At 43.7% G+C, this 27,089-nt stretch overlaps 2 protein-coding genes across 10 annotated transcripts in view; both read left to right on the forward strand.

Annotated features, from left to right (window-relative positions):
- The window catches only part of NSD3 (nuclear receptor binding SET domain protein 3), a 111,631-nt gene extending 91,940 nt beyond the window's left edge, over positions 1–19,691 (forward strand). For 3 of the 8 annotated variants that reach the window (XM_049865081.1, XM_049865083.1, XM_049865087.1), the window contains 8 exons: positions 349–551; positions 1,221–1,333; positions 1,949–2,218; positions 8,794–8,910; positions 10,649–10,790; positions 12,012–12,118; positions 12,629–12,833; positions 13,262–19,691. In XM_049865081.1, the coding sequence (XP_049721038.1) occupies positions 349–551; positions 1,221–1,333; positions 1,949–2,218; positions 8,794–8,910; positions 10,649–10,790; positions 12,012–12,118; positions 12,629–12,833; positions 13,262–13,503 (1,399 nt within the window). In that variant the 3' untranslated portion in view covers positions 13,504–19,691. The remainder of the gene's footprint in view (positions 1–348; positions 552–1,220; positions 1,334–1,948; positions 2,219–8,793; positions 8,911–10,648; positions 10,791–12,011; positions 12,119–12,628; positions 12,834–13,261) is intronic. The other 5 variants (XM_049865084.1, XM_049865086.1, XR_007514821.1 and 2 more) reach the window with 4 other exon arrangements.
- A 1,430-nt stretch (positions 19,692–21,121) lies between these two features.
- Positions 21,122–26,627, forward strand: PLPP5 (phospholipid phosphatase 5). Of its 2 annotated transcripts, none has more exons than XM_049865230.1 (7): positions 21,122–21,287; positions 21,505–21,613; positions 22,055–22,145; positions 22,582–22,645; positions 23,115–23,239; positions 24,065–24,235; positions 25,055–25,868. In XM_049865230.1, exons 1-7 carry the CDS (start codon positions 21,214–21,216, stop codon positions 25,111–25,113), a joined length of 693 nt encoding a protein of 230 aa, XP_049721187.1. In that variant the 5' UTR covers positions 21,122–21,213; the 3' UTR covers positions 25,114–25,868. The 2 variants fall into 2 exon arrangements, with proteins under 2 accessions (XP_049721187.1, XP_049721186.1); XM_049865229.1 differs by lacking the exon at positions 25,055–25,868 and adding an exon at positions 25,888–26,627 and having other exon boundaries at positions 21,127–21,287.
- Positions 26,628–27,089: the final 462 nt, after the last annotated feature.

Genomic DNA, 27,089 nt, shown 5'->3' on the forward strand with positions numbered 1-27,089 from the left:
ATGACTTTTTTTTAATTGCAATCGGGTTTGGAATAGTATTGGTAATATTCTAATTCTTAAGCTGTGTGGTGGGTTCAGTGTTTTTATTATTGTGCTTTATAACTTATACTTACAGATATATCATTTTGTAAATATAAAATATTAATTTTTAAAAGAAATTGGATTGGCTATTAGGGCCTAGTTTGGTTAGTCTATGCTAGCTGTATTAATGTTTTTAAGTAGTGTGTGGTTTGGGTAGGATTAGAACCTAAGTGAAATTTGCAGGATACAGCCTTTTCCCTCCTGCCAACCTTGTAAAGAATAGTGTGATTTTCCACCTTCTGAGTCTAAGATTTCTTTTGTTTTCAGATGGTGGCCAGCAGAGACCTGCAACCCCAGGTCTGTGCCACTGAACATCCAGGGCCTTAAACATGACTTGGGGGACTTCCCTGTGTTCTTCTTTGGTTCTCATGACTACTATTGGGTACACCAGGGCAGAGTGTTCCCTTATGTTGAAGGAGACAAAAGCTTTGCTGAGGGACAGACTAGTATTAACAAGACGTTCAAAAAAGGTAAGTTGGATGGTGTTTACAGTGACTCAAAACTAAGACTCCATTGTTGATTTTTCAACATCTCCCAACTCGCATATGCCGTATTTCTGGCATTCGAATATTTCACAAAGTGTTGTGATTCAGCATATGTAAGCTTCCAATCACATTGAAACCAGTTTTAAAAATACATTTCAGTACAATAGATGGTGCTGTGTATGTGAGAGGAATTTCTTCAGTGATCTCTCTACAGACGTAAAGATTATTCTGGAAATATCCTTTGCCACAAAAGGATAGTGAAATAGCTTTCACAGTGAATAGCAAAATAGCTTTCACAGTGAGTTGACAGGAAGTTTTGGCTTTCTGGGTAAGGGTAACATGAACTTAAATCTAGTACTAGGTTAAAAAAAAAATGCTGTTAGGTTCACTTGGAAGGCTCTGATCATTGAAGTAGATAGAACCTCTTCTCTGAGGCAGCAGCTTGAACAGAGCAGTGTTCAGCCATAAATGAGTTCGATCCTGTTTAGCGTTACGTTCTGCTGGTCATAAATGGTGATGGCCAGAGTATAGTTTTAAAAAGGGCATCTCAGGCCAGATGCAGTGCAGTGGAAAGGCAGTGGGAAGCTACTCTCCTTGCAGTTTTTGTTTGTTTGTTTTTTGGTATTTATATCCTTTGCCCTGTTTTATCGGCAGCACTGGAAGAAGCTGCAAAACGTTTCCAGGAGTTGAAAGCACAAAGAGAAAGTAAAGAAGCACTAGAGATTGAAAAAAATTCAAGAAAACCTCCTCCTTACAAACACATCAAAGTGAGTCTTTGCCCATGAAAACACTGATATTTGACGTGCAAGATGAAATGCGTTACTTCATTAGTTGAGAGGCCCTTTTTGACTTGTGAGAAAGTTTGCTAATTATCATCCACTCTTCTGTATAATAAACTTAGAGCTTCTGTTGGAAGCGTCACATGGGAGCCATAGCCCGTGGCTGTGCTGTGGGGGTCAGGGCTTCGACCAGCCCTCTCACCCCTAGGAGTGACACGTCTGATGTGAAATCCTGTTCACTCTACCAGGCTGTTCTGCAACCAGATGGTTACATAGGTATTTAGCTCCCCACTTACAGAGAACTGCGGACAAGCGTATTTTGTCTTATTTTTAGTTATGAAGTTTCCATCCACCAGTGGAAGGAGACATAGACAGGATAGATAAGTGACAATTCACGTCAGGTTTTGATGTTTTTGTCAGCTAAGGATAGGCAGTAATTATTCCTAGCTTATGCATGGGGAAGGGAAGACGGAGTTTTCTTGGAGACACCACAAGGCGGTAGCAGAGCCAACAATAGCAGGGATGTTTTTGGTGTTCTGTTCAAATTGCTAATAGATGATGCACCTTCCTTCTGCTGCCCCTCATCAGTGATTCTGTTTCTAGGCTAACAAAGTCGTAGGAAAGGTGCAGATCCAGGTTGCTGACCTGTCAGAGATTCCCCGCTGCAACTGCAAACCAGCCGATGAAAACCCATGTGGCCTGGAATCTGAGTGCCTGAACAGAATGCTGCAGTACGAGTGCCACCCACAGGTGTGCCCTGCCGGAGACCGTTGCCAGAACCAGTGCTTTACCAAGAGGCTCTACCCCGATGCTGAAATCATCAAAACAGAGCGAAGAGGCTGGGGCCTCAGGACCAAAAGGAGCATTAAGAAGGTAGCATTTGAGGGCTGAAGTGGGGTGGAATAGCCCAGGACCTTTGCCTCTTAGGGGTCCTTCAGTAGGGTATAAGAAAAAATATATAGGGATTTATGGCAAATTCTTGAAACGTCCCACATTGAGAGCTTGGCACTCCTTGGGCAAAGTAAGAGTGGTAGGAAGAGGATAAGTAGTAAGACGAACATAAACTTTGAGTGTGCTGTGATCAGTCGTAAAAAGGAAAAGGGGCATTGGTCGGCTTCTGTTTGAGATATGTTTTACTTGATAAGCTAAATAGATGTAAAATACTTCAGTAAACGCAAAATAGTAAAGTGAGGAAAGTGCTGCAGTAGGAACCGCTCCAGCGTCATAATCCATCAGCCAGGGAACCGTGGCCAAGTCGCTGAGCTTCCCTGAGCCTCAGTGTTTCATCTGTATAGTGGGCACAGGAAGCCCTGCCCTACAGCCAGGGAACCGTGGCCAAGTCCCTGAGCTTCCCTGAGCCTCAGTGTTTCATCTGTATCGTGGGCACAGGAAGCCCTGCCCTACAGCCAGGGAACCGTGGCCAAGTCGCTGAGCTTCCCTGAGCCTCAGTGTTCCATTTGTATAGTGGGCACAGGAAGCCCTGCCCTACATTTTTGAAGGTTCTCGTGAGTCTCAGATAAGGTTACGTATGGAGGAAAATTTGGAAAAAGTTAATATCTTTAACATGTAAAAATTATCTTCATTTTTACACTCAGAGGCAGTTTTTCAAAGCAGTCTTTGTTTAACACAAGAAATACGTGTTCAGTGTAGAAAAATTTTTAAATGTAAATAACTAGAAAAAGAAATCACCAGTAAATCCTACTCAAACAGTGGCCCTCAAACTTTAGAGTGTGTGAGAATCTCCTGTGGCCCTTGTTAAGGACAGCATCTTACTGAGTTAGAGTATCTGGGGTGGGCCTGGAATCTGTATTTTAAAACAAGGCCCTCCGAACCCCACCCCTCCCTGCCTAGTCCCATCTCCTTCACAGAACTTGGAGATGTAATCACTGAGAGAATATGGACCTAGTGGGAATTTAAATTACTCTTGACACTTCTGCACCTTTTTAAAAATCACCTTTGTATTTAAAAGGACACCATCTGAATATAGTAAAGAAAAGTCAAACAATACAGAAAAGATAAACAAACAAACAAAAAAAAACCAGTCCCGTCGAGTCAATTCCGACTCATAGCGACCATATAGGACAGAGTAGAACTGCCCCATACAGTTTCCAGGGAGCGTCTGGTGGATTTGATAACTGCTGACCCTTTGGTTAGCAGCCCTAGCGCTTAACCACTACGCCACCAGGTTTCCACAGAAAAGATAGTAAGGAGTGGAATTCCTCCTTCATCCCTTTGATTCCTGGCTTGCTCGCTAGAAATAACTGTTGTTAATAGTTTGGTATGTAACCTTTTAGAGCTTTTTCTGTGCAGTTATAATTATAAATAACGTATTCCTATATATACCGTATTTGTAGGGTTTTTGAAATATAAATATGATCATACATCTGATTCTTTTTTCCCTCCCACTTAATAGATCCTAAATACATTTCTATGGCAATACATACAGATTTCACCTCATTCTTTTCAACAGTCTCGATGTATCCCCTAGTGAGAGGTACCATAATTTATTTAACTATTCCTTAATAAATGGATACACACACAAACACAGTTTTTAATTCTATAACGAACATTCTTGGTCATCTATCTTTGTGTACCTATCTCTGTAGGTTAGATTGCTTGAAATTCATTCACTCAGTACATATTTATTAAGTTTCTTCTGTGTGCTAAGGTACTATTCTAGGCACTTGGAAAACAATAGCGAGTAAGGCATAAAGCCCTTACCTTTGCGAATCTGCTGGACGCCATATAATATAAGCAGATATATAATGTTAAATACCAGGAAATGGTGCCCAAAAAAATTAAGCTGTAAAAGGGAATAACTGGTGATAGGGATTGTATTTTCCATTGGTTGGTCAAGGAAGGCCTGAGGAGGTGATACTTGACCTGAATGTGTAAGGGAACCAGCCATGCAGATATCTACAGAGGAGCATTGCAGACGGGAAGAAAGCAGGTACAGAGGGCTTAGCGAACTCTAGGAACAGCAAGAAAGCTGGCCCACCTAGAGAGGAGTGAGCACCCAGAGAAGTGGTAGGTAGGAGACAAAGTGAGGGTAGTGGTCAAGGGCTAGATCATATGGGGCCTTATAGACCATGGAAGGGGAAGCTTCTGGAAGATTTTAATAGGGAGTGACTTGATCTGACTTGGTGTATTAGTTTTCTGTTGCTGCATAACACTATTACCACAAACTTCGCAACTTAAAACAACACACATTGCATTTTCTCAGTTCCTATGGGTCAGGACCTGGCAAAGCTTAGCTGGGTCCTCTGCTCAGGGTCTCACAGGTTGCATTCAGGGTGTTGAACAGGACTGGGTTCTTGCATGATTCTTGGCAGAATTCTCTTCTTTGCGCTTCAGCATTGTTTTGCTGGCTTTGACCAGAAGCAGCTCTCAGCTTCTAAAGGCCATCCATAGCTCCTTGCCACATGGAGTTCCCCAACCTGGCCACTTGCTTCCTTATAACCAACAAGGGTAAGGGAGAGAGACCAGGAAAACGGACACTAAATTCTTAAGTAACCAAATCACGTAATCACATACACCCTGTCACCTTTGCCATGTTCTGTTGGTTAGAAATAAGCCACAGGTTCCTGTTCGTATGTAAGAGCAGGGCAGCATGAACACCAGGAGGCAGGGATGGTGAAGGCCACCTCAAGAGTATCTGCCACACTTGGGTTTCATATGCAGAACTTTGGCTAAAGTGTGGAGAATTTATGATAAGTGAGAAAGAGTGATGAAAAGGATGCCATTAGAGTAGTCCAGGAGAGAGATGGTGGTGGTTTGGATCACTAGAGCTGTAGATGAGCAGAGAGAAGTGGTTGGATTTCTGGTATTTTAAAGGTAGAGCCAGTAGGATTTGCTATGGATCGGATATGTGGATTGGGTTGCTTGGGCAAAGACCATCTACAATTAAAATGTTATATAATGTAAAAGTGTTGATATTACTCTAATGCCGTGCATGTAAAACATACAAATTTTTACCTACGATTTTTTTGTTGTTGTTGAGGGGGCTATATAGGACCATCCAAAACCCATCCAGTTTCATGTTGTGTTCCAGAAAACCAAACCCATTGCCATCAAGTTGATTCCTACTCATAACAACCCTCTAGGACAGAGTAGAACTGCCCCCATCGGGTTTCCAAGGCTGTAAATATTTATGGGAACAGACTGCTACATCTTTCTCTGGCTGGTGGGTTCCAACAGCCGACATTTTGGTTACCAACCAAGCACTTCAACCGCTGTGCCACCAGGGCTTCTTCTCATATTAACATTCCTTTAGTAATAGTTGTATTTATTGTGAAATATCTTCTAAAATAATTTATTAAGTTAATATTATAATCAAGAGAACAGAAAATACAACCTGGATTATTCTACCTTTTAGCACTTGAGAGATTGCTAACGTAAGGCAACTAGTCTTTTACAAAATAGCTAGAAATATAGTCATTGAAAAGCATAATCATAAAGTCTTTGAAGCAACATGGAAAAAATTTTTGGTACAGTTAGGGGGAAAAAGTCAACTCTGAAATTGAATGTACAGAGTCCCTTTCTTTTCACACATAACAGATTCCTGAAAACATGTGCCAGAGTCAAAGAAGAGACTTCCTGTTATGAAGTGGTTCCTTTCTCAGAAATTAAAAAAAAATTTTTTTAAATACTAAGTACACCCTGCGTTTTAGCCACAATCATTAAGGACAGATCTCCAGCATTTTAAAAAGTTCTTTCTTTTATTATTTTTGTTCACAATTGAAGTCACAGTTAATGGTTTTAAGTTCAGTAAGCAGCTCTTTGAGGCTAAAGATTTGTCAGTTTTAGGGCATCTAAAATATTTCCATCTTTATTCACAATAATATCAAATTTATGAGGCCTGCACTTCTCATGTCTGATATCAGTAGTTTAATTTTTCTTTATTTGCTCATTTTGTAGAATAATAAATATAAACCATGATAAATGGTTTTCAGGCTTTTAAAGCCCCCAGGTCATTCCTTCAAGTAAAATCTTACGTTGAATCCCTGTATGGGAAATAGAGGAAGTAAAGCTGATTTGGTTGATGCTCTGCTCTATTGTTGTGTGCGGTTGAGTGGATTCTGATGCTTAGCAACCCTATAGGACAGAGTAGAACTGCCCCATAGAGTTTTCCAGGCTGTAATCTTTACGGGAGCAGATCACCAGGTCTTTTCTCGTGAGCAGTGGCTGGTGGGTTGCAACTGCCCACCTTTGGTTAGCAGCTGAGTGCTTAACCATTTCGCCATCAGGGTCCTTCCCTGCTATATAAAAAAAAAGAAAAATAGGTTTCCGTTAAAGAAAAAAAAAGTGCCGTAAATTGGTTAAGTATAGTAACACTAGGTGGCAGCACACCCAAGATGGTAATGCAGTCTTCTTGTACCCCTGACTGCAGTGCCAGCGTATAATAGTGTAATGTCAGAGTCCACAATGGATGTATGAAAAGGCTTTTAAGACTGACAGTGCACAATACACAAATGTGTACAACTGCCCTCTGTCCTCCATGAGAAAGGACTGGAAGGAAAAGTAGAGAAAATAAGCCCCTCTCACGGCCTGGCAGTTGTAGATGAAATGTTTTTCTTTTTCTCACCTAATTCTTTGTCATAGCTTGTATAATAAGTACAAATGGGGAGAGAGAAAAAACTAGAGGCCATGTTTTATGGTGGCCACCCCTCACCTGAAACAAGTATGTAGCTCCTTTAAGCCGACTGGTGTTTTTCCCTGATCTTGCCAACGACAACCTGCTGAGGGAAGGGACTGATGCATTGGAGGTTAGGGTGGTTCCTTCCAACCTGATCCTTTCCAATGTCCTTTCCCTTGTAACAGAGATAGCAGTATTTGATTTTTATCAATAGAAAAAAATTAAGTATTTTTAAGAACATTGGCTATGTTCTTAAGGGTTTACTAAAATGAGAAAATGTGATATAGTACTTTTCTGTAGGTTACTGATATTTATTCTCAACAGAAGGGCTAGTGAAAATTTGTGTGTGAGGAGGGAACGAAAGTCTGGTAAAACAATAAGCTAATATATTTTTATTTGTTTCTTGAGATAATTATTCTCCTCAAAAGTGTGTTAGTAAGACTGACAAATCCTTTAGGTAACGCCGTTGTCCTAAATTAAATCAATGGTGGCTTTTGAGGTGAAAGAGTTAATGTTTATAATTACGTAATCACCTTATGGCCCAGTAAACACGCTCGTAACCCTTTATCCCAGAAAGATGAAAACTTCGGTCCACACAAAAGCTCTTGTATGAATGTTCATCGCAGCTTTATTATAACAGCTAAAACCTGGAAATGGTCCCTCCCAGAGAACTGTGGTGCATCTATACTGTAGGCTACTGCTCAGCAGCAAAAATAATGAACTATGGATACACACAACTTGGATGGGTCTCAAGGAGTTAGGCTGAGTTTTTTGTTTTTTTAATCCAGTCTCGAAGGTTACATACTATATGATTCCCTTTATGTACTATATATTTATATGCTATTTATATACCATTTATATAGTGTTCTCAAAATGACAGCATCATAAAGATGGAGACAGATATTGGTTGTGGGGATTAGGGATAGGACAGTAAAGCCGCAGCAGCACAGCGCTCCCTGCTGGTGGCACAGTTCTGTGTCTTCACTGTGGTAGTGGTTACACAAATCCACACGGGATAACGTTGCATAGAATGATGGGTTGGGTTTGGTTTTTTAATACACACACTCTTACACAAATTACTGCATGTAAAATTAGTGAAATCTGAATAAGGTCTGCGGATTGTACCAACGTCAGTTTCCTGGTTTCAGTATTGTACTGTAGCTATGAGAGATGTTACCATTGGGGGAAACCGGGTGAAGAGTACGTGGAACTTCTCTCTACTATTTTGCAACTTCTTGTGAATATCTATAATTACTTGAAAATAAATTTTTTTTTTTAAATAGAATTAACTTGTTTCAGATTCAGATCTTTTCCAGGTCTGTAAACTAGTAAAAATCTGTTTTACTACAGCTTCTAAGGCTGGAGTTAGCCTTATCACCAGGTCCCAGTAATACCCCACCATGATAATCCAAAAAAAAAAAAAAAAAAAACCATTGCCATCGAGTCAATTCCGACTCATAGTGACCCTAAAGGACAGAGTAGGATTTCCAAGGGAGCACCTGGTGGATTCGAACTGCCGAGACCTTTTGATTAGCAGCCATAGCCTTTAACCACTATGCCACCAGCGTTTCCATGGTATCACTTGGAAGTAGTGAAGTAGCATTGTCTGCAAGAAAAGGCAAGCAGATGAGCACCTTTTGATGCATTTGCACAAGAAAAACGGTGTCACGTGAGTGCCCATGAATTTAAAAAGACCATTGTTTCTAGGGTTGAAAGTTCCACTTTTTGTTACTTTTCCTGGGTTTTACCTGTGTTGTTAAGGAATGCTTTGCAGTATAATGCATTGATTTTACATTTCTGTGCCTCTCTGCAGGGTGAATTTGTAAATGAGTATGTTGGTGAATTAATTGACGAAGAGGAATGCAGATTGCGAATCAAGCGCGCCCACGAGAACAGTGTAACTAATTTTTATATGTTAACTGTTACCAAGGTAAAATTGTGGTTTTGTTTTTTTTTTTCTCTTTCTTTCTTTGTAACACAAAGGGATATAGGTTTTTGAATATGTTTCATTGTTTTAGGTTGAACTCAGTTTCCTCTAATTTGTTTTTTTTTTTCCCCAAGCAAATTATAATTGTATAGTAGCCAGTGTGCTACCTACTTGCTGCTGTTGGGTTCCCTCCAGTCAAATCCAATTCCTAGTGACCCCATGTGACAGAATAGAACTGCCCCTTAGGGTTTCCTAGGCTGCAATCTTTACAGGAGCAGATCTCCAGGCCTTTTCTCCCTTGGATTCGAACCGCCAACCTTTTGTTTATCAGCTGAGCGCTTAACTGTTGTGCCACCAGGGCTCCTTGCTACCTAGTACAGCGTGCTGCTTATACCAGAGTACAAAATGAATGACTGTTGAAGCCTTTTATGTGCCCTGGGAGGCAGCATCTGTAGTGAAAAGATAACCAGGAACAGGGTTAACATATCTGGAGTTTAGTCTCGGCTCTTATTCACTGAAAGGCCTGGGCCTTAGTTTTTTGTTTATTTGTTTGTTTGTTTGTTTTTATCATTATTACAGTTTTAGCAAAAATTCTAAATTGTTCTGTGTACTTGTTTAAAAATGAGTTAGAAAAATAATAAGTGCTGTCATGTGAAAAATGACAGAAAAATATAGTAAAGCTGCTATTTTAATATGTGTAAGACCTATTTGATGCGCACCGTATCCATTATCTCGTTTAATTTCTTCAACAGTCCTCAGATTCACAGGGGACAAGAAACGGGCCAGTAATGATAAGTGATTTGCTGGCTCTCCTATTACAGTTTAATGAAGAGCCAAGACTAGTACTCATGTTTCCTGTGTCCCAGGCTGTCTCTAAACTGAGAGTCAAAATATCATTACAAGAAATAGAAATCATTTAAAAGAAGTATTATTTGTACGGATGTTTCATTATTTGAAAGTTTTTTTTTTTTTTTTACAACTTTGACTTCATAAACATAAATTAAAATGTCATTATTGATGATTGCTGGAATCTGGCTCCTTCCATCCTATCCTCGCTGCAGTGGCCCCTCGAGGCCTCTTGATAACACTCAGGACGCTCCATCCTCTGGAGCTGGTCCAGATTATCAGAGTCCAAACTCAGGGAGCCTAAATGTTCAGCTTTTTACTGCATAAGTGAAAACAGAGCAAATAGATGGCTACTGGAGAGGTACCCCACACTGTAGCCCTCCCATCAGTCACATCTCTTAAGTCTTCTTTTGGAGTATGTGGCGGGGTGGAGGGCAGGTTCTCATTTTGCCTTCTTCCCACTTTGTGGCCTAAACGCCCATCTGTCTACCCCATATTAGTGTTGCTTCCTGTTTAGAGCCGAGGAGGAGAGCTGACAACAAACACCATAGTTCTCGTTACTGGTAGTTATCTGAACATGGAGCTGTCTAATCGGAAAACACCATCCCTAAACCCACAGCCAGCTAATCTTCTAAGTAGCGTTATTCTGTGGTCTGTTTTTTTTCTAGAAATGAACTTAAAAAGGAACTAAATTCCTCCTTATCTCAATTACTTTGACTCAGAGGTCATCCAGTGAAGAGCCTGGTCAGTGGCACAGGGCGCATCACATCTTCAGAGCTGTCCGTTGTCAGACATCAGCTGGGAGCAACACGCTGCCACCTTGGGACGCTTGACTAAGTTCTTAGAGTGTTTTACTTAGTTTTATGTCAAAGGTATCTGTCTTTTCTTTCTCAAGGACCGTATAATCGATGCTGGCCCAAAAGGAAATTATTCTCGCTTTATGAACCACAGTTGTAATCCAAACTGTGAGACACAAAAGTGGACAGTGAATGGAGACGTTCGAGTTGGACTTTTTGCTCTTTGTGATATTCCTGCAGGTAAGAGCTCTACCTTGCTCCTCAACCCCCTCTCCCAAGGAAGAAAGTATGTCCTTTGAAGACAGGGCATTGTTTTTTAAGGCTTGATGTGTGAGTATTTATTCAGACATGATAAAGAGTTATAATAGTTAGCATTGAGTGTTATTTGCCAATAAGAGGTAAAAATCTATAACATACAAAAGGGATCTTAGCAAGAGCCTTTGTGTAAGAGAGGATGTTATAAGATTCTGTGTGTCTACAATCCTGTTGAATTAATTCTCCAAATTATTGCTGTCCGTATAATACAACCAGATGTTTAAGCTTTTGTTTTTTTTTTAATATTAAAAGTAATTAGCCTGTGTTACCATCAACTTGCTTTTCTTTTTTACTTTGAAATATCAATCTGCCTCAAATTAGACATAAAAAGCCTCTGAAACCAGATCTGTTGCTTTCATTTCTCCTTACCCATCCAGCATTGTAACAGCCCAACTTAGTTTCTGCTTCAAGTTTATAGAAAATGAGTAAGAAGGGCAATGCTATAGCTAAAACAGATTTAAAACATACTTCTAGAATTCAATGTGGATTGTTCAAGCCCAGCTTAAAGAAAGCTTGCGAGGCCCTAATGTGAATCCCTGGATCTTTGGTGTATGCAGTAAACCTCCACTGCAGAACTCTTATCTATCCATAATAAAAAGCATTAAACCCAGTGCTGTCGAGTCGATTCCGACTCATAGCGACCCTATAGGACAGAGTAGAACTGTCCCATAGAGTTTCCAAGGAGCGCCTGGTGGATACAAACCTCCACTGTAGAACTCTTTATCTATCCATAATAAAAAGCATTAATTACTAGAAATAGTATTGTCTTCATACTTCCATGGTCAGATTTGTTCATTTAGAAGCTAGTATAAATGAGCTTTGAGAAAGAGGGCTAAACTAGAGCCAGTATAAGCAGATTGCAGATTCTTTGTTCCTCTTACGTTGTTTTCAGCCACTTCTATGAAAAGGAGATGACTTCTCTTTACAATATTTATTTTCACCATAATCATTGGTGGTGGGGGGTGTTTTCCTTTATTTTCTCCCCCTTCTTTTTTTTTCCATCACTGTCTTCAGTGTGGTGGAAGATGAGGAGGGGAAAAGTCTTCATTACAGAATGATGTCTCTTTTTTTCATTAGGGGAGTGTCTGTGGCAGCGTTTCTCTGCCCGTGCCTTGAGGAGGAATAATTATTTCTCTTATGTTTCAGGGATGGAGTTAACATTTAATTATAACTTGGATTGTCTGGGCAATGGCAGAACGGAGTGCCACTGTGGGGCGGATAATTGCAGTGGTTTCCTAGGAGTGCGGCCAAAGGTCAGTTGCATAGTGACATCAGTTGTGTTACCAAAAGCTTAAACTCTGACTTTCCTCTTACTAAGGTCTGTGCGGGTCTGAAAATGCATTTGTATTTCTGGTTGAATTTGCAATTAGCAAATTCCCCTTCAAAAACTAAAAAAAAAAAAAAAAAAAAATCATTACAATATACTGAAAACCACTGGATGGTACTCCTTCAAATGGTGAGTTTTATGGTATGTGAATTATCTCTCAATGAAAAAATAATTCAGAGGTTGTCTAAACATTAATGGGTTAAAGCTGCTTGGATTCACCAGCATCCCTGCAATTTAAAAAATAGTCCCCTACTGAAAAGCCAGTGAAAACCAAGCCTTATTTTTATTATCGTTACAGGATGAGAATTCTCATTTACTGAGGTCATTGAACAACAGACGCATTTAAATGCATGTGAGGTTGTAGGGCTTTCCTTTGTATGTAAAGCCTCATACACAGCCTACCATCATTAAAACTGTGGTCCTTTTTTTCTGCCAGTCGGCATGTGCGTCAACAACTGAAGAGAAGGCAAGAAATGCTAAGTTAAAGCAGAAAAGACGAAAAATCAAAACAGAGCCAAAGCAGATGCACGAAGATTACTGTTTTCAATGTGGAGATGGTGGAGAGCTGGTCATGTGTGACAAAAAAGACTGTCCCAAAGCATACCACCTCATATGCCTTAACCTGACTCAGCCCCCCTATGGTAAGCAAGAACTTCTGGACCCTTTCTCTGGCCTGCGTCTTTGCCAGCTGTCTGTAACTCAGAAGATAGTCTGCTGTCCTTAGGAGGCCATGGAATGGGAAGTGTTGACTAGAACGAGAGAACAAAAATTTTGCTAATGAAAAATCTGTCTCCTTGCAAATTCAGGATATCCTGTGGACCAGCAAGGGTTGGTTTATTTAGCATTACCATTGGTGGGTAATTGGCACCTGTGGCGTTGGGTTTGGGGCAGTAGCCCACATCCGTATTTAATAGTACACCTAGACCTGTGTTTGGCTGAAATCTGGAGTTGTGTTCAACTGGATTCAGTCTCCAGTGAGAGAAGACGGTGGGAACTTGGGTTTGTAATGGGCAATCAAGGCAGGCACTGACTTGGACTCTTTTCCTCCTTCCTCCCGGCCATGCATTAGGCAAGTGGGAGTGCCCGTGGCATCAGTGCGATGAATGCAGCAGCTCCGCAGCTTCGTTCTGTGAGTTCTGCCCACATTCGTTCTGTAAAGACCATGAAAAAGGAGCTCTGGTTCCCTCTGCACTGGAAGGCCGTCTCTGCTGCTCTGAACACGACCCCATCTCGCCTGTGTCACCAGAATACTGGAGCAAGATAAAGTGTAAATTGGAATCACAAGATCGTGGAGAAGAAGTAAAGGAATAAATGGGTGGTGATTTCCTTTTCTCTTTTTTTTCCCCCCCTCCTTATTTTGTTTAAATGGAAAAAAAAAAAAAAAAAAGTAAACAGACAATGCAGCTGAAAAAGAAGAGACGGCTACAGTGCAGGCAGCCTTTGCCGCCTGAACTGCCTCGTTCGAGTGCAGATGCAGAAACCGGTTCACGCAGGCAGACGTGGCTGGTGGGCTCGGGTGTTTGTTCGGAGGGGATTCTTTTGTGGAGGGTTAAATACTCTTTGTCTTTTTCTTGCTCTTTATCGAATGCTTCAATGCCTTTGCAACTGGAAAAAGAGATGTCTTCACGTTTAAGATAAGAACAAAGAGAAAAGAAAATTTTGCTGATGAGGTAAATTTAAAGTTTAAGATGTGTTCCTTGAGTGTATAAAACAAAAGTAGCCATCATTCCTTTATTTATTTTCCTTTCTAGGAATTTTGAGTAGTGTAGTTCAAATAGTCTAATCAGTGTATGTGTGTACGTAGGATTGAAGAAAGCCCTCCAGAAAAGGGTATGAAGATCTTTAAATACCTCTTCACTGAGGAGTAGGTTGGCTAACTTCTTTTTCCCTTCAAGATGTTTTTTCATAGTCTTAGAGAAGGGCTCTATGGAAGTATTGAACCTGGCCCCGTGAAAACAAAATGCCTCAGTGGGTTTTTCCCCTGTGGTCTTAAACTAGGTGGGCTTTGTGATTTCATAACTTTACCTGAAAAGGTACATCATGGGGTTTTTAGTTTGTTTTTTGTTTTGGAGGAAAAAAGGAATGGATGTGCTCACTGGTTTTGAAATGTTCTCCATGAAATGGCGGGTTTTTGGATGGCGTGCATTTATGCAGGTCTGAATGCACAGCTAGAGTGGTCATTCCTATTATCCTGACATACTGATGCAGGCAGCTAAAGGGACATGAAAGGCGCAGACCAAAAGTGGGGTCAGATAAGCCCCATTTTCTGTCCAGTTTCATGTAGCCCCTGGTCTGACTTGGGAAGAATTATGGGTGTTTTATTTTCTGTCTCTGCTTCCCTCTCCTAACCAGACATTCCTTTTGTAACTGACCATTGAGTCATGTTTCCTGGTGAAAATGACACAAATGAATTTGAATAGTTCTTTTTGGCTGAATTCCTAAATTTTGGGGGCGAAATGGATAGGGACATCTCCAAGTTGTATGTAAACAATTTGTATGTAGTAAGAAAAAAAAAAAAAAAATTTTTTTTTTTTTATTATCCCATACTTCAGATTGCCCCCATTGAGTCAGGGGAAGCACTTCTACAGGGTTTATAAGAGCCACACAAACACTTCGTCTTAGGAAGCACTTGGGGAAAAGTCCCAAGAAGGTCAGTGTTAGCCAAGATGGTTGTCTGTGTTGCATGAATCTCACAGATGCAAGTTTGCCAAGATGTCTGCCCACAGAACTCAGTTGCTTTTAATACATAGGAATATGTATATTCTGGTATGCCCCGTATGAAATAATTAGTTATGTCAGACGTTGTTGTAACACTGTACTAAGTAGAAGTCTAGGGTTAGCTTGAGTGAGCGTTTACTTTCTCTGTGAATTTTGACTGCTTACCATTGCTGGTACCTGGTAGCATTTCCTTTCCCTCAAGTCGTACCTAGTAACCTTATAAAGGTAGGGAGGGTAGATGGCTCCACCATATTCCTTCAGCTGCGTCAGTGTGTTCCTTTTATCAGTTTAGAGCTCTTCTCTGAAAAAAAACCTGTTTAGTGCCTCTTTTTGTTTCTTTTTTGGTACGTAAATGTGCAATTGTACTGGATTTTCTCTTTTAAAAAAACAAAACAAGCAAAAAACACTACAATTCCTTTACTTAAGCTCCTAAACTGCCATTTGCCTAATTGCAGCAGTAACTCTGAGGTAACTTATTGGGCCTCAAATAATTCTGTTGATTAGATATGGTCCCAGAAGAAAGAGCAAAATGGAAAATGCTATAAATGTTACCAAATATAATTGCTACAAGTAACATGAAATACAGCGCACCAAAACACTAATCTTTGCTCTTGAGCAATTATGTAGTTTGATGTTGTTTTAAAAGTAATTTAAGAAAATCTAGGTTTTATTCTACTACAGTTTTATCTTACATATGTATATGGTAAATGTTTGTTTTTATAAACTTACTAACATGAAGGATTTCCTTTAATATTCCAAATACATCTCTTGTTGAAATAGGATCCAACATGAAATCTTATCTCCTTGCTTTGTTTTGGATTAGTACTATTTACTATCTGATAACTTTTATATGGTAAGCCAGGGTATATTCTGTATACTGCAAATACCTTAGGTTTAAGTATTTTTATGCAACTTCTTCATTGTGTCACATTTTGTTTTTCTGTCTATAACATAATTCTGCTGAGACTTTTTTTGGTATGCCATTTTAGTAATCAGGGTAGAAAACAAAATAGCTAACCATAGCTCTAAAGTCCTTGTCCATGAGTGTTCTTTACTGGTCTAAAAAGTAGTTTTAATGGTACCAGTGCCAAGGGGCTCTCCCCACACCTCCACAGTGTCGCCGTTGGCCTGTTCGGTATCACTGTAAATGCCCGTTATAGACGCAGTAGGGAGAGCAAGTTGTGCTTGCTGGGTGCGTATGTGGGCCTGCACCGTGCTTGCCTGTGTGACACCAATGGAATTTTCCAAAAGACATACTGCTCCCTCATCGTCGGAAGTTAGTGCTTGTTAACTTTGAAATCTGTATGTGGTCAGAGCATTAGCCAATGGTTTTTAGACTCATTCAAAATGAAATGAACACTTTAAAGTAACATGGGATAATGGTGTTTTTTTGTTTTTAACCTCATGTTAATTCTTTAAAGGAAGAAGTGAGTGTAAAGTGTAAGACCATTGATAATCAGCATAAAGCTTCAGAAATTGGATCAATCGCAGCTAAAGATGAAACCCTGAGAAACCTTCCCCGGTCGCTGTGCGGTGGAGGGTAGGGCAGGACCAGGCCAGAGAAGGAGTCCGGGGAGCTGCCTGCCCCTGGCTGAGAAGGGTGAGCTGGGGCCTGTTCCCACAATGCCGAAGCAGTTGAGGCAGTGATTCACGTCATTAATATCCAGTCAGGGCTAGAGTTAGGGGTGAGGTGGGGGTTTTTTTGTTTGTTTCAACAAATTCCCACTCTGTCTTAATTCTCAAAATTGATCAGGCCAAAACTATAGAAAAGGAGCCCTGGTGGCGCAGTGGTTAAAGTGCTTGGTTGCCAACCAAAAGGTCGGCAACCAGCTGCTCCTTGGAAGAAAGGTGTGGTGACCTGTTTCTGTAGATACACAGCCTTGGAAACCCAATGGGCAGTTCTGCTCTGTCCTGTAGGGTCACTGTGAGTCAAAATCAACTCGACAGTGGGTGGGAAGCTAGAGAAAAAGGAGCCCTGGTGGCACAGTAGTTAAGTGCTCAGCTGCTATGTGAAAGGTTGGCGGTTTGAACTCACCCAGTGGCTCCAAGGAAGAAAAGACCTGGAGGCTTACTTCTGTAAAGACTACAGCCTAGAAAACTCGATGGGGCAGTTCTACTTTGTCACATGGGATCGCTACAAGTAGGAATAGACTCAATGGCACCTAAAAGCAACAACAACAAGCTATAAAATAGGCTGAATTTTAGAATCACTGAAACTTAGAAATTTCTGTATGCTTAAGTCAGGAACAGCTGAAAACTTTTTTTTAAAAAATGGTGTGTGTGTGTGTGTGTGGCAGGGGGATGTGCTTCCAGCTCCCTTCTGCCATTTCCACAGAATATTTGGAAACATACTTGTAAATACCGTGGAACTGAGATATTGAGTATCTAATCATGTAAAGGGCTCTCAGTAGGGCAGGCTGATAGCTAGCTTTCTTTCCTGGTTCATGAAGTAGAGTTTCCTATTTGAATGGTTACTTGCATGGTATGTGCTCAAATCAGGGTCAGAGGTCTGCAGTTTGTAAAACAGAAGTGCCATCTATAAAGAACGTAATCTCTGGACTGCCCAGGATATTGTTGCTTGTCTTTCATTTCATTTTTTAAAACAGAGTTCTTCTTTAGCATTCGCCTTAAAGACAAGGTGCTGCCACAGGCTGTGTCCTAAAAGGATAAGAAAACAAGTTACAGCATCCTTACAGCTTGGGAGGCTGGCGGCTGACTGACTTCTACGGAAGTGCAGTGTGCCTGGGGAAGTGGCTTTAGTGCTGGACAGAGCAGGTTAGACTTGGCTCACGTTCTACGAGGCTGATGCTCCTAGCCTGCCCCAGATTGGCCACGTTGCTGCAGACATGAAGTGATCAAATGGAACAACTTCCTTTGGCCCAGGGCCAGGAATTGGTCTCTGGTTATTTGTAAGCAAACAAAAAGGAGAACTCACTTCCTGTTTCAGGTGGGATAGGAAATAGACACAACTAGACAGCTTTGCAATGAATTAGCTACCATTGAAGAGCTGGAAATTTGTACATACTGAAATCTTTGCAACTTTTATCTGGGGCGGGGTACAGAGAGAACAGGGGGTTATAATAGGGTAGGGAGGGGGACGGTGTGTGTTTACCACAGGTACGAAGTAGTCACTTTAACATTCAGAATTCTGCCTCATTGAATTCAGGTTTTATAAGTACTTGAAACTCCTCCGTTTCTCATTTTACAGTTTTTTCTTTAAACTTATGAAGTAGAGAGCATTGTTGTGTATACTATTTTGAAAATACAGTAAACAGCCTAGTCTCTTATCCTCTGTAACTTGGGTTAAAGGCAAAGTTCTGCAAATGGGAGAGATTGTTCAGATAGCTCAGATTGAAGGTACACATTGGAAGAAGGAACAAGCAGCATTTTATGAGTATTTTCTATGTATGTTCTTTGGCATTTTGTCCACCCTGTCCCTGAGCGCCTCTTCTTTTCCTTTAATGTATGCCCGTGGGGTAGGGGGATTGCACTTACGTTACACTCCTGAGATGTTGGATGTAAACTGTGTGTTTCAAAAACTGTTCTTCTGTCAGTCCATTGCTTAAGTGAGAAGCTCAGGTGCTAGTGGCACTTATGTATGAAGGGGAGGGAGGAAGATAATCACCTGTCTTTCAGCAGCCTCTAAGTTATTACCACGCATGTAAAACAGGAAAACAGAATATCTGCCAGTCATTTATTCGGTCCTTCATTTTTCTTATGTGACATCACTGCATCTGCCAAATGGCGAGACAGCACCCTCAGGTTCCCGTGCTCCCTCCCCTGCCTGCCCGCAGGCTGCTGATACGTGAGAATGGTTCTCAAGTACCCCTCAGATCACCTGCAGAAGGTGTTCATAAGGTCTTCGTCAGTTTAGAAGTGGACTGGATAAAATTTACTTTTACTTCGTTGTCTTTAATATTGCTCTTATCTCATTTGCTTTGTCACATACCCTGTGTTAAAAAATAATCACATTGCCACTGGTAACCAGGACGCTAAATCGTGATTACAGCTGGGTAACAGTAAGATCGTCTTTTTCTATACCAGGGTGTGTGCCTATTTGGAGTCGATATGAGAAACTCATTTGTATCCACACTGAGTGATACTGCACAACAAACACAGATACCTACAGATTCCGTTTTCATTTCCTTGTGATCTTTATGATAATGACCTTTGTAGACTGGTTGTTTCTGTACTTTGTTTATCTGTAATAAACTTTGTAGATCCTGTGAAATGTTATTTTGCCTAAATCACTTGAGACTTGAGTCTTTAATAACAAAGCATCAGTATTCACTAAAGTCAGTCTCTTTTGAGTTTCTGTGACTTGGCTTCTAGAAGCTCTTGACACTAACAGATTAGTGTTATTTTCCCTGGGAGTGTTCCACTAGGGCGTTACTGTATGATGACTTGATGTTGCTACATAGACTTCAAGATATATAATATTTGGGGGATTTTGTCGATGGGCCTATGTTTTATTGCAGAGTGTGAAATGTGTAAAGCTTGGTTAACCTGTACATAAACAGCTGATTGTGGACTAGTTATAGTGTATTTAGGATTGCCTGTAATATTTAAGCTTCTTACTGATTGTGTGTGCTGGTAGGGACATATAATTTTTGTACATTATATTTACCGAGATTTTGCCTTTTTTATTTTACAAATACTTTGGAATTCAAATGTGTTTTTTGCTTCCGTGAGGATTAATTTGGAAAGATTTTTAATGACATTCCACTGATTTCAGATTTTGCTTGAGACTGACTTCAATAAATTGTCCTGTATGTTCCAAATTAAATATGTGGACTTGTACTTCGCATGTCATTTCTTGCTGCAACTCACTGGGCAGAAGACCAGCATTGGGGGAGGGGTGGCGGAACATATCCAACCCCAGCCGGCTAGGCCTGCCCCGCATCGGAGCCTTGTGTGAGAGCTAGGTCTATCCTCCTTCAAAACACCGCGGTGCTATTGGAAAAGACCTGGATCCTAAAACGTGGGGTTTTGTTTGGCTTTGATACTTGGAGGAAAGATCCTTGCAGAATGTTGCTCCTTGCTTTGGTGTGGAAGGAGAAAACCTAGGCGCCAGCTGGGTGGTGAAGGATGGAGGGGAGATCGAATTGGTTTCTCCCGCAAAGGTTACTAGCTGCTCCGGTGGCCACCGGGAGCCAGCTCACTGATGCCCAGCACGGCTTGCTTCCCGTGCCCTTTGCTAGAGGGTCCCCTCAGAACGCAGGCGAAGCTACCGCTCCTAATTAGAAGCCGCGGGATTGCTGACCTGCTTGGGGAGTGGAGGTGGCCGAATGCCTTCCCCTCGGGGACCGCCTCCCCTCCGGCCGCTCCGCCCCTCGTCCGACTGCCCAACCCCCGCCCCGGACTGCCTGGGCCCCCACCACCCTCCCCCCAGCGTCCCCGCGCCGACTGCCCAGGACCGACTCCCCCGTCCCCCGGTCCGCCTAGCCAGGACTGCCCCTCCATCCCACCCCGGACTGCCCACCCCCCTCAGGACCGCCCTGGGACCAACCCCGTCCCCCCCAAGACCGCCACCTGTCGCCCCCCAGGACCGCCCCCGTCTCCCCACCCCACGGACCGACCCCCGTCTCCCCTCCCGGGACCAACTCCCGGCCCCCCGGGACCGCCCCCCCGCCCCCATGACCGCCCCCCCCAGGGCCGCCCCCCCGGCCCCCCTAGGGCTGCCCCCCGTCTCCCCAGGACCAACCCCCGGCCCCCCTAGGACCGCCCCCCGTCCCCAGGACCGCCCCCCCGGCCCCCCCTCAGAACTGTCCCCCGCCTCCCCATGACCGCCCCCCCGTCCCCCTAGGACCGCCCCCAGGACCGCCCCCCGTCCCTAGGGCCGCCCCCCGTATCCCCCAGGACCGCCTCTGTCCCCCCTCCACGGACCGCCCCCGTCCCCCCTAGGGTCGCCCCCCGTCTCCCCAGGACCGCCCCCGTCCCCCCTCCACGGACCGCCCCCGTCCCCCTAGGACCGCCCCCCGTCTCCCCAGGACCAACCCCCGGCCCCCCCTAGGACCGCCCCCCGTCCCCAGGACCGCCCCCCCGCCCCCCCTCAGCACCGTCCCCCGCCTCCCCATGACCGCGCCCCCGTCCCCCCTCCACGGACCGCCCCCGTCCCCCCAGGACCGCCCCCGTCCCCCCTCCACGGACCGCCCCCGTCCCCCCTCCACGGACCGCCCCCGTCCCCCCTCCACGGACCGCCCCCGTCCCCCCAGGACCGCACCCGTCCCCCTAGGACCGCCCCCGCGTCTCCGCCGCACCCGGGGCCACGTCAGCGCGGCGTCGGAGGGACGTGCGGGCCGGATGGGGAAGGCGGTGGCGGCGGCGGCCTTGGGGGCCGAAGTGGGCGTCCGGATCGCGCTGTTCGCGGCCTTCCTGTAAGCGATTTGCGGACCGGGCCCGGGGAGAGGACAGCAGTCAGGTCCCGCCGCCCCGCCCGGCGCCGAGGGCGTCTGTCTCCCCCCGCTCCGTCCGCGCCCCGCGGGGAAATCTGGGAGCCCCGGGCCGAGATGGGAGCTTCCAGTCCGCAGGAGCAGCCCTCGGGCCCGGAGAGGACGCCAGCCGACGTGCTCTGCCTTTTTGTTTCCCCTTTAGGGTGACGGAGCTGCTCGCTCCCTTCCAGAGGCTTATCCAGCCGGAGGAGATGTGGCTTTACCGGAACCCGTACGTGGAAGCGGAGTATGTCCCCACCAAGCCCATGTTGGTGCGTGGTGAAGTATCCCTGCTGACCCTGTGCCCAGGGGCGGGAACGTGGTCCTTGTGGCTCCAAAACAACCCTTGTAGGAACGTACTGCTCCCTTTCTTGGTTTTGTTCAAGATCCTAATGTCTAGATGTTTGAGACCCGCATTTAGAGAGCAAGATGTCATTCTTTTTTGGCTCAGGAGGCATTTTCTTTTGTTAGCTCTGCTCCTTAGGACAGCCCGAGGTGACTGGTCATTTTGAAAAACGGGTGACTGTTATTTACCTGGTGGAACCGACTGACCCCCAGTCACACCATAGATGCACAACAGGCCCTGAGGACCCCTACTTACAGGGAACTGTTAGGGCTGACACTGAGCTCTGCTGTGTCACTTCTGTCTCTCTTCCCTGTAAGAGCTGCTTTAGCAACTAGTTTCCTTTGACCTTTGACATATTCTGGTCCAGGTCATTGCATTTCTCTCTCCTCTGTCACTGATCCTGCTGGCCAAATGTCTCAAGAAGGCAGACACCATGGACAGCAGACAAGCCTGCCTGGGTAAGCGCTAACCCTTCCTGCCTTGGGGTTGTCTTGTCTTCGTAGTGGTGTGCAGGCCACTGAATTCCGCATTCCTAAAGCACTTACGAAGCAGTGGTGGTTTGGTGGTAGGATGCTCACCTTCCACACGGGGGACCTGGGCTCAGTTCTGGACCAGTGCACTCAGTGCCGCCACCGGCCGGCTTCCATCCTGCTGCAGTGCGCAGGGTTCAGCGGAGCTCCCAGACTCAGACTAGGGAGAAAAGCCTAGTGATCTACTGGAAACAGCCAATGAAAACCCTGTCGATCACAGCGGTCTGATCCCACCGTGCATGGGGTCGCCATGAGTCAAGGGTTGCCATGAATTGGGGGCCACCTCAACAGCAGCTAACAACCCCCTTCATACCCCCGTTGTTGCCCTGTGAGACAGAAAAATAGTAAGTTTTTTGCTTTCCAGCTGCCAGCCTTGCCCTGGCTCTGAATGGTGTCTTCACCAACACAGTAAAACTGATAGTGGGAAGGTAAGAGTTAGCCACCCCCGTATCTGCCTCAGCCCCTTCAGAAAAGAATAGTTCATGGCTCTCCATCCCACGTATTTCTCTTTTGGTCTCAGTCTAATCTTTCTCATCTAAGCCTCCCTCCTTTCCCTGTATCCCGGGCTTCCAGGCGGCACCTCTGCTCCTCTCTGCCCCCAGCATTGCCCACTGACAACCACAGCGGCCTCTGTCCTCATGAGTGCCCCTTGAAGCTGCAGTGTTATTCACTGTTTGCCCTGAAAACAGTCACGTGCCGGACTGGTGCTTTACTCCCCTCCCCTAATTGAAATGATAACCTGGAGATAACATTCTTTGTTAGTGTGGTGACTATCCTAACGCAGCTCCAGTGCTTGCTTGCCATGCTGTTTGGTAAGGTTAGTATGTCTGAGAAAACTGAAACCTGAATTTTAGAGCTGTAAGTGATCTGTGTTCACACTATGCTTATTTCTTCCAGGCCACGCCCAGATTTCTTCTACCGCTGCTTCCCTGATGGGCAAGCCCGTCCCGACCTGATATGCACAGGGGACAAGGACGTGGTGAATGAGGGCCGCAAGAGCTTTCCTAGTGGACATTCTTCCTGTATGAACAGCGTTATCAACTCTACATCTATCCGTGTTTTTGGATCTCTGAATTTAACCTAGGAAGCTGGTGGAGATGGGAACATCTGACTACTCCTGTTACTTGTATCTAGAAATTGGAGGCCCCCCTTCTTTAATAACCTTAAGGTTTTACAAGCCTGAGCCTCAATTATTATTGAATTACATATTCAAGGACAGAGGAGGTAGTTTATCTTCATGAGGGCTGCACATTTTATTAGTTTTATTTGTATAAATCCTGCAATATTGTAGCAATCATAAAAATACTAAACCCAAAACCAAACCCACTGCCATCCAGTTGATTCCCACTCGTAGCAACCCTACAGGACAGAGCAGAACTGCCCCATAGGGTTTCTGAGGAGTGGCTGGTGGATTTGAACTGCCAACCTTTTGGTTAGCAGCTGAATGCTTAACCATTGCGCTACCAGGGCTCCATAAAAACACTAACCTTTACTGAAGACTGTGTGCCAGGTACTTTGAAAAGCGTTTTAGACTTTTATTTGATCTCACACCAGCCCATTGTTATATTTATTACTCCCATTTATACATGAGGAAATTAAAGCATCAAGAAGTTAAGTAACTGTCCAAAGCCGTATAGCTAGTATTCTGAAAAGTATTTTCAGGTAAAATATTATCTTTGGGACACAAAGTCCTTCATTTTTCTGTTTCCTTCTCCTTCATAATCAATGATCCACAGCAGACATGTACAAAAAAAAGGGAAAACATGTCACGCCCCTGCCTCCTATGTGGAGACAAGTGAGGTAGCTTCCTTTAAAAGACACAGACTTACAGGTTTTCTCTGTTCTAGTTGCATTTGCAGGCCTGGCCTTTGCTTCCTTCTACCTGGCAGGGAAGCTACACTGCTTCACACCACAGGGCCGTGGGAAATCCTGGAGGTTCTGTGCCTTTCTGTCACCCTTACTTTTCGCAGCTGTGATTGCACTGTCCCGCACCTGTGACTATAAGCATCACTGGCAAGGTGAGCAAGGGTTCATGCCACAGAAGCTTCCCTGTTTTCACTCCTCTTTTTACCCCCAGCACCAGGCAGAGGAGCTGCTCTGGGTTCTGTACTAAGGGTACGCGTTGCTATCTGTGGATGAGAAAGCGCTCTGTTATCTTTTAAAGTGATCACCAAGGACGGGCTTCCTAATTTTTCCTTTACTTTGAAGCCTCATAAATGCAGAATGAACTCATCTAACAAGGAATTTTTAAAAACAAATCTCAAAGCTGAACTTACTGTTTTTAAAATAAATAAAAATCAAGTTCATTATCATGAGATTTTTGTTCAGAAACAGAAAATTTAAGAAAACAAAATTGTAATTAAAACTAAGAAGTTTAAATTGGGTGATAAAGTAAAACAGCCAAGTTATAGACTATTTTCAAAGAAAACCCACAATTCCCAGTTAATGGTATTGCCCAGAGGCTCTCAGAAGCCCTGTTTTAAAGAATACCCTAATGTTTTACAAATGGAGGCAACTCTTGAACAGTTTATTCTTTTCTCTTGAACTCCGAAATGGTGAAAAAGAGTTAATATCATCAAGTGAACCTTTGTTAATTCTTCTAAATTAAATTCCAGTTTACTGTACTCTGAACAAGACTTATTAACTAACGCTGTGTTTTGACCCTGAGGGACCAAGTTTCTGGGCTCAGGGCTGGAGACCATGATCTTGGGGACATCTAGCTCAATCGGCATAACATAGTTTATAATGTTCTACATCTTCCTGTAGCGAGTAGCATCTGGGGTCTTAAAGGCTTGTGAGCGGCCATCTAAGATACTCCACTGGTCTCACCCCATCAGGAGCAAGGGAGAATGAAGAAAACCACAGACACAAGGCAAAGATTAGTCCAAAGGACTAACGGATCACAACTACCACGGCCTCCATCAGACTGAGTCCAGCACAACTAGATGGTGCCCAGCTACCACCACGGACTGCTCTGACAGGGATCACACTAGATGGTCCCAGACAGAGCTGGAGAAAAATGTAGAACAAAATTCAAACTCACAAAAAAAAAGACCAGACTTACTGATCTGACAAAGAATGGAGAAACCCCAAGAGTACGGCCTCCAGACACTTTTATAGCTCAGTAATGACGTCACTCGTGAGGCTCACCCTTCAGCCAAAGATTAGTCAGGCCCATAAAACAATAATACACATAGTTCAACCATGTATACGAGACTAACTAGGCACACCAGCCCCGGGGCAAGGACAAAAAGGCAGGCCAGGACAGGAAAGCTAGACGAATGGAAATGGGGAACCCAAGGTCAATGTGTGCTGCCACATTGCAGGGCTGGCAGCCAATGTCACAAAACAATATGCATATTAACTGTTTAATGAGAAACTAATTTGCTCTGTAAACTTTCACCGAAAGCACAATAAATATCCATAAGAGCAAAAAAAAAGGTATGTTTTGATTTGTATTTAGGGAACTGACGACCTGATAATGGTCATCTTGTAACTATCTGATAAAACTAAGAAAACATAAAGAAACCATAAACCTGGAATTTAGGGTTTTTGTAGCCCCAGTAAGTAGACTAACCTGGCGGGCCAAGTCCTCCGTACCGTGTGGTGTTTAGGTAACTTTAGGAGTCCAAGTCTAATATGATGAAGGCCTTCTCTGTTCTCCCTCCAGATGTCCTAGTTGGATCCGTGATTGGCCTGACTTTTGCCTACGTCTGCTACAGGCAGTACTATCCCCCACTGACAGATGAAGAATGCCATAAACCGTTTCAGGACAGACTCGTACTTCCCACTGTACAGAAGAAGCTTGGTGATCCCGATCGCTTTGACGTGTAGAAATTGGACCTACACCAGTGGAAGCCAGGTGAATCAGCCCCTCCTAAATGGACCACGCACAGGCCAAACTTCTGGCCTTTTTACCTCTGCAGAGGTGAAGCGAAGACCTGTGCTGCGCAGCGTTCTGCCTGCACGTGCGTCTGCAGGTTTCTCCTGCTTACACGGATCCACCATGAGGAGCCAAGGGCCTTTTCCATGGACACCACACATTCTGGTAAAAGGGATCTTTCTAGGGTCCTCGAAAAGCTTCGGAATATGATTCAGGTTGAAATCCCCAGGTCTGCAGTGTTTTTACACTTAATTTAAATGCCGTTCTTGGAAGGATCTTGTCACAAAGAAGCCTTTACACAGCCCGACTTTATCCTCAACGCTAGAGTGAAACTATAACAACTTAATCTCCACTTCCCCGTAGCCCAAAATTGTAAAATCCAGGACATGAACAACTGCATTACTGTCCGTTCTCTGCTGAGAATTTCATCAAGCCTTAAATAGGAAAACGTACACTTTGGGCTGATTTATCACACACAGCTGATCTCAGTCCGGCCAGATACTGCTGTCTGTTCTGAATACCGTGGGCATATACAGTCTGCTGTGCTGCCAAGTGAGCACAATGAAAAAGAAGAAAATGGTCAGAAGTGTGATTTCAGGACTAAAAACTCATACCTGTTTCTACCTCATCTGTCTTTAAACTGTGGCTCATGAGCTGCTTTCCCGGCATTCATTACTGAAGATCTCCCAAGTGGCTAAGGCGGGAAGGAAAAACCACATTTAGCTGGAGGACAAATGAGCCTTATTCTGTCCCCTTTCCACAACAGGATATTAAGGACCAGTTGTGGGATCTCATCAGACCTGCTGCTGTACGACCTACACCTGCCATTTTATTGTGATCATACTTTAAATATGACCTTGTCTTATGTATTTTTTTTTTTTTCTGTTTTCAGTGCATCTTTTCCTTCAGCAAAGTCAACATTCAAATAAAGTGTAAATGTGCTTTTTCTTGTAAGTATAGCACCACTTAGGGGGCAGGGAACATTCTGG

The sequence above is a fragment of the Elephas maximus genome, chromosome 22, assembly GCF_024166365.1.
Source record: "Elephas maximus indicus isolate mEleMax1 chromosome 22, mEleMax1 primary haplotype, whole genome shotgun sequence".
NCBI classification, from domain to species: domain Eukaryota; kingdom Metazoa; phylum Chordata; class Mammalia; order Proboscidea; family Elephantidae; genus Elephas; species Elephas maximus.

Excerpts from the sequence above, each read along its gene's own strand:
- PLPP5 (XM_049865229.1), top strand. The coding sequence starts at position 21,214 with ATGGGGAAGGCGGTGGCGGCGGCGGCCTTGGGGGCCGAAGTGGGCGTC. Across the intron at positions 22,646-23,114 it reads GTAAAACTGATAGTGGGAAG|GCCACGCCCAGATTTCTTCT; the intron begins GTAAGAGTTAGC and ends TATTTCTTCCAG. Across the intron at positions 23,240-24,064 it reads TCCTAGTGGACATTCTTCCT|TTGCATTTGCAGGCCTGGCC; the intron begins GTATGAACAGCG and ends TCTCTGTTCTAG.